At 44.2% G+C, this 10,247-nt stretch overlaps 1 protein-coding gene across 1 annotated transcript; it reads right to left on the bottom strand.

Moving 5' to 3' along the window:
* Window positions 1-508: 508 nt before the first annotated feature.
* On the bottom strand, window positions 509-1,963 carry LOC308093468 (transmembrane anterior posterior transformation protein 1 homolog; the record flags this gene model as incomplete). Its single annotated transcript, XM_080439804.1, has 1 exon — window positions 509-1,963. One exon carries the CDS (start codon window positions 1,961-1,963, stop codon window positions 509-511), a length of 1,455 nt encoding a protein of 484 aa, XP_080295930.1.
* Window positions 1,964-10,247: the final 8,284 nt, after the last annotated feature.

The raw sequence follows: 10,247 nt of genomic DNA, 5'->3' as shown, positions 1-10,247 counted from the left end.
TTTCATTTTCCTCTTTTGTATATATATATATATTTTTTTTTCTCTCGTCATACCAGTAACCTGAAAGCTGATTGTATGACATTCTGTATAGTAGTGTGTATATCTGCCTGCCTCTTATATTTCATCATGATTTGTGTGCATGGGGTCCTCATCTTAAACAAGCGTAATGCTTAATGAGGGTTTCCAGTTTAGTAGACCTTGTATTGTGAATTTGTACTTCCATGTACTGTTATGTACTGTCATGTACTATTCTCATGTCTTTCTAAATAAACTACATCAATCAATCAATGGTAATAGAAATAAACACTCAAGCAGGTTAATTGGAGTTGGCTGCACCAGAATTCTTGTCTGGCAGGGTGGGTGTGGGTTTGGATCCGTTGTTGATTGATGCATGGTTGTCACAGATGGTGAAGCGGTCAGTCTCCAGCAGGTTTTCCTTTGGCATTTGTTGTTTGAATCCGTCTCCCTGCAGACCAGGGTCACCTTGTCGTCTTCATTGTCATCACCATCAGGTGTGGTCAGTAATGTGTTGCTCTTTGGCAGGTGGGGGGGCTGGGAGATGACAGATGCTTATCCTGAGGATGACAGACACACCTCTCTCTGTCACTGGATCTTGTAGTGTAGCAGTATGTGTGTGTCTGATGCGGTGGGCTCTGGAGTTGGCACGGCTGGGGGCGATGGAACGAGGGGGATCAAACAGCTTCTCCTCCATGTTGGCTTCTTTGACGAACACACACGACTTCCCCAACATAACGATGCTTATTAGCACCTTCAGAGTTATCATCCCCAAGTAGAAGAGCAGCACACACATAAAGGACAGAGAGCCCTGGATCTTCACTGAGCTGTTGACCACTCTGATCAGCATCAGAGCCAGAGGTAGGGAAACGAAGCCCATTCGTCTGGACACTGAATCACTGTAGTCTGTGTATGCATTTTTCTGCCAGCTGCTGACCAGGTCGATGGCGAGGCTGGCGCGGTACTCTCTGTACACATCGGCATTGATGTTGTTGAACTTGGTGATGAAGGTGTGTTTGACAATATCCACGACGACCTCCGAGACTATCACCATGACAACGTCAGGGAACAGCACCCACAGGTGGTCCAGATTCCAGGAGAACTGCTCCATGTTCCTGAGGCACACAATGAGGAGGCGTATGTGGTTGGTGAACCTCTCCTTTATGTCACTGTTGGATATCTGAAGCAGGCTGTTCTTTTCAAACTTCTTAAACACGCTCCCTTTGATTTCCACAAAGTTGCTGGACATCATGATAGCGAGCAGTGACTTGTTGTGGGAGTTGAAGGCAACACTGAGGGTGGTAGCCTGGACCATGATGAGAATAGCATGAAGAAAGACATAGAGAACGGCCATGAGCAAGTGAGTGATTACCCCTCTGTGAGTACCCTTCTTCTGTTTAGGTTCTGTAGCCGTCCAGTAGAGAGCATCTAGGATGTCCTGACCAACCGACGAGAAGAGGCGGTCTGCCACCTCCAGCATGTTGTACAGGAAGTATAGTTTGATGACAGACTGTCCTCTGATTAGGTGGTACATCATGGAGTAGTCTACATAGCCAATCATACAGTAGCACACGACCAGGATTAAACCTTTCAACACATCACACACCTGGGCTGGCTGCAGCAGCCGAGAACCAGCGAGGACGGAGCAGGGCAGGGCGACGAGGCGGAGCAGAGCCAGCAGAACCCTGAGGGGCAGCAGAGTGAACACGTACAGAAACGCATCCAGACACAGGAAGGAGGCGAACATCATCAACTTCTCCAGTTCAATGGGTATGCGGAGGCAGTTGTAGAGCCTCTCTCTGCTTTCCGAGTACTTGGCTTCATTGTGCTCGAGGAAGTATCCTCTTGTTAGCTCAATTTTGAGGAACTCCACCAGAGACATGTCAGAGAGGTTGCATTTCTTTCCTTTTCTATTGTCACCTCTATCGCTGAGCCCAAACATCTCCATGATCATAGCTCTTTCTCTTCTCCATTTACTTGTGTGACAGTCACTCGTCTTACGTCACCAATAAAACTGTATCTGTTGGTGACGTTGTCTGTGACGTCATCAGACAGTCAGAGTCTGCCATCTTCGTCCGATTCTCTCAGCTGACGTGAGTGACAGCAGATCAAGCTGTGAGAGAATGTGGTGGAATTGTGTCATCAGTTTAGGAGAGGAAAAGGGGCAATTGCCGTGAAGGAGGGTAAGGATAGTGAGAGACTGGTGTTTTACAGACAGGAGAGGAAACAGTGTGTGCGTCTGGTGCGTGGCGAGCTACAGGAGTTTTATTTTCCTCAAGTTACTGCTGCAGGTAACTTGTGAGTGTGATGATTTTGAAAAACTGGATGAAAAAACAGTGCAGTGCAGAATATGCAGCATATAAAATGGGTTTCACGGATTAAGTGATTAATCTGTTCAACACGTACAGTATAGCGGTAATAGGCTACTTTCAATATGATGACCCATTTATGAAGACATCACTCCAATGTCTGATGACAGCACGTGGAGGAGAGAAATAATACCTTCTCCACGTAAACAGCGTCTCCATGCAGATTAATAATTCAGACAGATCAAACTAAATAACTAAAACATTGAGTGGTTTATTGCAAAACATTTGCAACCCTATGCAGTTGTGAAGGACGCAGGATTTCAGCTAAATTAAAGCTCTGACATTTCAGCAACACCGTAAACCACAAAGTATTATTATAACTATTAACAGACATGATTAGGAATTGTCAATTAAAGATTTTATTTTTGAAACTTTATGGCTTTGAAACTTCAGCGCTTTGATGCAATTTCTGAACATGATGGTGGCAGTTAATCATAAAAAGTAGCAAAATCCTGAATCAGTCACATCCCTAATTTGACAGCTCTTCACCTTGTAGGCTCTGTCTGTAATGGAATGGTTGGCTTTGTTAACCGTGTTCAAATACTGACATCAATTGAGCTACTGTACATATTTGATAGGGTAAGGGTTAGCGCCAAGGCTTGTGTGCACTGCAATATTAATTTGTATAAATATGACGTCAGGCCATAAGTGATAAAAGGAATGAGGAGTCCTAAGGGGCGAGGTACAGTCTGAAGAGGTCACTTTACAGACTGTAGCCGGAAATGGGGCGTGAGACTGCAGTCCTAACTGAAGGGCAGCTTATACCCTATATACTGTACTGTATGTCTGTGTCACCATCAGTGGTTATTCTATACTACATTTTCCCAACCAGTGATCCTGTGCTGCAGCCTCCAAGTTGTCATCAAATCACATGGCTTCTTCTATTCTTAAATTACTATTTCCTTGTTTTGGTTTTGGTTTTAATTTGATTTGCCTCCTTGTTTATTGTCTCCGCCAGGCCGAAAGGCATGGCGAGAGAGTATGTTTTACCCTCCCTCCGTCCGTCCGTCCGTCCGTCCGTCCGTGTGTGTGTCCGTGTGTCCTGTCCGTGTGTTAGCAGCTAATCTCTGGCACCGTTGGCCCGGTCACATGGGACTGTTATAGCGCCACCTGGAGGCCGATTTGTGCAAAACCCAGTTTTTTACATTACTCCTACAGATTTTATCCAAACGTCATGCAAATCGGTACACAGTATCTCTATAGTCATGTGATCAACACGGATCTGTCCGATTTCCCATATTCCATCCTCATTGGCTAAGGTTCGCTTCCAAAATTTGCAGGATTGGTCCGTTTTGAACAAAATGCCTCAAATCATGAACGCAGCTTGCGATTTCCGTGAAATTTCACAAACACATTCCCACTAGGCCAAGGAAGAAATGCCACCCTTTTTCACATTGGCCTGTTATAGCGCCACCAGCAGGTCTAATTTAGCAAAACACATTTTTGGAACAAAATGCCTCAAATCATGAATGCAGTGTCCGATTGCCGTGAACGACCTAAGAATAAATGGCACCCTTTTCACATTGGCCTATTATAGCGCCACCAGGAGGCCACAATAACATACCTGACCTGGCGGAGACCTGTGCTCCGAGGAGCACTTTTTCTAGTTGTTTTTTGTTTTGTTTTCTATCTCGTTTTCTTTTTTTGTTTTGTTTAAAATGTAAATAAAGTAAAAAAGTAAAATCAAATATGGCTTCTGATGTTTGGTACTTTGGTCTGCATGTGGAGGGATTCATATCCAACTCAATCTTCCACTAAGTACATGGCAAATAACAGCCATCATATGCAACAAAACAGATGAGGGGGTATTAACCAGGGATGAGCATTAAGCCTCTTTAACCGTATTAATGACTGCTCAGCCAATGGTCGAAGACAAATTATGTATTTACATAATGAGACATAATAACTTGACTAACAAATATACACTGTGTAACATCCATACAATAATTAATTCAGAAATGTCATTGAATAAAGGCTCATTCTACAGTCATACTGTCCTCACTAATGAGCACAAATGTCACATGGGGGAAATTCTGCAGCTTTCTTGGAAGGTGTCTAGGAAAACTACCAATAATGTCTTAATTACCATTGTTTTAACTTATATAGTATTTAGTATGTTTATTTGTTTAGATGTACTGTTTTTTTTCTCACTTTTTCACTTATGGAGCCCTGGTTCCATTCTTACAGTACTTAAGGGTTAAACCAAGACTTGCAGTGTATGGAGATAATCAGATGTCAGTGCCTTTGGACTGCCCATGGTAAGCTGAGCATTGATGATCAATGATAAAATGATAAACCCGGTAAACTTGTACGTCATACACGCTCCATCAATCCATCAACTGCTTCACACTTTTCCCATATGTTCAATGACTCCACAATTACTGCCATGGGTGAAAACTGCTCCCTCAATGTTGAGGCACTCTCCTCAAATTTTAACTCCACATGCACCCACATTCTCGACACTATTGCCCCTTTTAGGCCACAGCGCACTAAAGCACTTTCAGAGCCCTGGCTCAATGACTCTACCAGAGCTCTCAGACGCTTATGCAGGCGTGCTGAGAGATCATGGGAAAAGGATAGACTTCAGGTTCACTATGAAATCCTATGTGACAGTCAAACTGCTGTCAGAGCTGCTAAATGAGCTTTTATCTCCAATCTTGTTTTTAAAAAATTGCCACAAACCCCAGGTGCTTTTTAATATGTTCAATTCATCCTGTGATGCCTCTCCTCTGGTTCCATCCCCCTCCCTCTGTGAAAACCTTTTCACAGAGGGAGTTTTTCATTGATGCAATTACTGATCTTAGGTCAGCTCACACATGTATTGTCCCAGATCCCGCATCTTCTCCATGCCCTGCTGCTGTTTTTGGTCAGTTTCAGCCAATATCCCTCCCCTCACTCTCCGACTATAGTCACCCATCTCCGGTCTACAAACTGCCCCACAGATTGCATCCCCTCCCGTCTTCTCAAAGGTCCATCGGCCCAAGTGTATTAACACTGATCAACACATGCCTCATCTCAGGATGCATCCCGGCTGCCTTTAAACATGCCGTGGTGCATCCTTTAATTAAAAAGAGAATTTTAGATCAATCCATTCTTTCCAATTTCAGGCCCATTTCCCAACTACCCTTCCTGTCCAAGGTTTTACAGTTGTCTATGTTCAGCTGCAATCAATTCCGATCAGGTTTTAAACCGGGCCATAGCACTGAAACAGCCTTTTTAAGAGTTTTTAATTATCTGATTTTAACTGTTGACTCTGGTAGCCCCACCATTCTGGTCCTGCTTTATCTCTCGGCTGCCTTCGACACCATAGATCACGGGATCCGTCTCTCACACCTCGAGCATCGCGTTGGCATTGCGGGTACTGCCCTAGCTTGGTTTCGATCATATTTGTCCGAAAGAAGCTTCTCCGTCCAGCTAGGTGATTTCTCATCCTCTGCAGCCCCTCTCACCTCTGGAGTCCCCCAGGGCTCCATTCTGGGCCCTATCCTATTTTTCTCTGTTGCCTCTAGGGCCTATTCTTGCAAAACATAACATTTCATTCCACTGCTATGCTGATGACGTCCAGATCTACATGCCACACCAAAATCTTGATAACTGCTTTTTAATCCCTCAATGGGCTGGCCCTCCTTTACATGGCTGAACTCATTGAACGCCATAACCCAGTTAAAGCTTTAAGGTCAGCTAACCTCTCATTATTGACTCAGCCAACGACTGAAAACCAGGGGCGACCATGCTTTTGCTGTGGCTGCCCCCAGGCTTTGAAATGATCTTCCCTTTCACATTCAATCCGCCCAGTCCATCAAGGTTTTTAAGTCCTTGTCCTTGACTCACTTTTTCGACTTGGCTTTTAATCACAGCCAAGCTTTATTTTAACTTTGGTTTTATTGTTTCTTGACCTGTACAGCACTTTGGTCGACTCCAGTCGTTTTTCAGTGTGCTATATAAAAAAAGTTTGCACACCTCGATGCACATTCAGCTAGAAATCTATAGCTAGCGGTCCGGGCACCTAGGCACCAAAGTAGCCTGACAGCGCATTGCGGGTTTGAGTCCCAATCCCGACGGCCTTTGCTGCATGTCACTCTCCATCTCTCTACCCATTTTCTGTCAACCTACTATCCTATCAATAAAGGCTTAAAAAAGCCCAAATATAAATCTCCAAATATAAATCTTAAAAAGGCTAGACATACTATCAATAACAGTGAAAATAGCAGATCTACAAACTCACGTGTTGCATGTACTTAAGTAAGGTAAGTAATCAAGTAAATCTACTTTATTACTGTCCACCAGTTGACAATTTATTCCATTTCCTTTTATACATTTCGCTCACACCTCTAAACAATGGCTGACATGTCCCAGGTGATTACATTTCACGGCTGACCCAGAGTCAGCTCAGTCTTAGGTACATGGTATATGAAAAGCAACTTTGATTGCCTTGACAGATCACCCACTCACATGTCCCAGTGGTATACCCAGAAAGAGAATAAAGAATGTGAGTCTGCTTTGTAAACCTCAAAGGACTCTGTGATGCTCCTGGAAGACAGGGAGACTGTGTGGTGTGCCAGTGCCGTTAGCATTTTGTCGCTGTCGGGTGGAAAACGTGTATGTCCCTAACTGTTACTTTTCAGGAAAGTGTGCTCCTCGGAGCACAGGTCTCCGCCAGGCTGGGTTGTCTACCCAGGGCCCCAAAACATTGGAAGGCAGTCTTAAGGTAGCTACACACTGTACGACTTTTTAAGTCGTCCGGAGTCATCAGATCATTATGTATTTCACACTATACAAGTCTCTTTCTGTCATAATATCGTTGTGGTTTTCACACTATACGATCGACCGCCAGATATAGAGCACCTGGGGGCTGGAGCATGTGTGGCCATGCTTTGCTTTACTTAGCAAGATGTCTACATTCAATCAGAGGAGAACATCATTTCTCTCTCTCTCTCTCTCTCTCTCTCTCTCTCTCTCTCTCTCTCTCTCTCTCTCTCTCTCTCTCTCTCTCTCTCTCTCTCTCTCTCTCTCTCTCTCTCTCTCTCTCTCTCTCTCTGACGGATACATATTGATCACATAACTACAGAAATAAACAATTTGGGTGAGGTTTGGACAAAATCGGTAGGGCACGGAGTAGTAGCAAAAGCAAACGCAAAATGGAATTAATATTGTCAGGTGGAAATGGGCATGGCCTATTTGTTGAGTTGTGTAACGATCCAAGGAACCCAGAGGGAAATGACATTTGATTGTATGACCTATGGTTCAAGGCTTATAGGCCAAAATGTGAATCGGCATGTTATAGCGCCACTATGAGGCCAATAATGTAGGGTGGCCTTTCTTTCTATTGGCCTAGTAGGAATGTGCGTGCAAAGTTTCACAGACGCTGTTCATGATTTGAGGCATTTTGTTCAAAACGGGCCACTCACAAACTTTGGGAGCCAATCTTAGTCAATCAGGATAGAATATGCAATATCAGACAGATCTGTCTTGATCAAATTTCAATAGAGATAATGTGTACCAATTGTCAAGCAGTCCTGGTGTACTGACACAAAGGTAAATATACCAGTCCTGTTCCGAAGATGTGGAATATATTACTTTAAAGTGTAGGCCATTTTTCTTACCAAGAGAGCTACAGTGCAACATTCTGAGTGTTGTATACTGAATGTCTCCCCCTCTGCTAATGAGAATAAAGCTCTGAGCGAGCTGCATGATATTAATCACTGTCAAATGGATTTCCCTACAAGAGCGGACAATTTGTTAGATCAATGCTACAGTAACATAAAGAAGGCACACACCGCCATTCCCAAACCTCAGTTTGGTAACTCTGACCACCTGGCAATCCTGTTAAGGCCCACTTACATCTCAATGCTGAAAACTAACGCAGTCACAGTTAAGACTGCTAGGATGTGGGGTGGACTGACAGTGCACTGGCTTACCTACAGGGCTGCCTGGAGGCTATGGACATGAATGTTTTAAAGAGACCACGGACAATATTCATGATTACACAGAGACTGTTAGTGGTTATGTTGAATGGTGCCCTTCCATCTGCATCCCCTCCCATACTATTCAAGTCTTCCCCAACCAAAAGCCCTGGTTCAATGCAGATGTACGTATGAAAATCAGGAACCGGTGTGCAGCCGGAGTATACAAAAGTCCATCAAAGCCGCAAAAATACTATACTCCCAGAAACCTGAGAGCTGTTATTTGGATAACAACACACACAGTGTGGCATGTGGCAGGGGATCCAGAGAAGCACGATAACCTCAACAGTTTCTATACTAGATTTGACAGACTGAATGGAGACACCCCCTCAAAATCTCCCTCAGGTGACACACACACACACACACACACACACACACACACACACACACACACACACAGGTCCTGTGGGCGCTTAGGAAGGTCAACCTAAGAAAGGCAGCTGGTCCTGATGGAGTGTCACTGAGAGTCCTGAAGTTCTGTGCTGAGAAACTGGCGGCGGTGTACACATACATTTTTAACATCTCCCTTACACAGGAAATAGCCCCCGGTCCTTTAAGTCTTCTGTCATCATACTAGTCCCTAAAAAAGCTAACACAAGCACAATGAATGATTTTACGCCAGTAGTACTGACTTCAGTGGCAATTAAGTGCATGGAAAAACGGACTCATTGGACCCCCTACAGTTTGCCTATCACAAAAACAGATCTGTGGATGATGCAGTGGCTCTAGCACGTCATTCTACATTGGACAAAAGCAAAACATATGTACGTACAGTATGCTCTTTATGGATTACAGCTCGGATTTCAACACAATAAACCACAAGTGGTGAGGATGTGAAATAAGTTAATACACCTCAGAGCTGCTGCCTCAGTCCTAAACCACCCATTTTGGATGCTGTCAATGCACTGAATGGGACACTATCACGTTTAATCAGACTATTGATTGGTCCAAGTACAGTAGGTGAGATACTGACCTACCCGTGTTTAATCAGACTATTGATTGGTCTAAGTATGTGAGATACTGACCTACCGACGGGGCTCAGTAGGTGTTTCGTATAAAGTATAGTTTTGGACCGCGGCGGAGGAGCGCCGTCTCAAGCGAACTTGAGCTACGAGAGGCACCACCGAGCGAGCTAAATCGAGCGAGTTGCCGTGCCGAACGTTGCGAAGTTCGCTTGAGCCGACTCAGCGCTGTCCGAGTAAAGCACAGCTGCGGCTCTACGGGATGCTGAAGAAGGCCGGACTCAGTCCTCAGCCTCTCACCCCTGGCCTACAGAGGACTCGTCTAAACCATCTTCGCCAGCTGTATCACGGTGTGTTTTGGAAACACTACCCCAAGCTGAGAGGAAATCGATTCAACGAGAAATCAAAACTGCAGAGAGAATTATTGGATCGGATCTCCCTGCCATGGACACACACACAATGCTGCGGGAGGAAAGCACACAGAGCATCCTTAAGCATCCACATCAGCTCACCCTCTGTTCGTGTGGAGGGATTCAGGACACAACCTGAGACACCACAGGCCAGAGAGCATCTCCACCCACAGGACACGCTTCTTTAACAGTTTTTTTTCCTAGCCACTGTGAGATTAGAAGCCGAAGACATTAAGGATGGTAGCCAATATTACATATCACATATCAGGCGTATATAGGAAATAGGTGAACTGAATCATGACAGATGAATTGCACTGGTTTTAGTTGAAGTACTTATTATTTTTTTGTCTTTTTAAAGAGTATTTATTGTAGGATATATGTAGTAGTATTGTAGTATGTTCTTTCTGTCTGTTTTCTGTTTTTAAATGCTGACCCTGGGAGCTGAGCTCCAAGAGTTCCTATGCATTCGTGCAAATGCTAATAAAGTCTATTCTATTCTATTTAATTATTGTTATTTTAAATAGCCGA

Source organism: Gymnoscopelus braueri, assembly GCF_963280865.1.
Source record: "Gymnoscopelus braueri genome assembly, chromosome: 10".
Lineage (NCBI taxonomy): Eukaryota > Metazoa > Chordata > Actinopteri > Myctophiformes > Myctophidae > Gymnoscopelus > Gymnoscopelus braueri.
The sequence above is the reverse complement of the archived record's forward strand: the minus strand, read 5'-3'. Positions and strand labels throughout refer to the sequence as shown.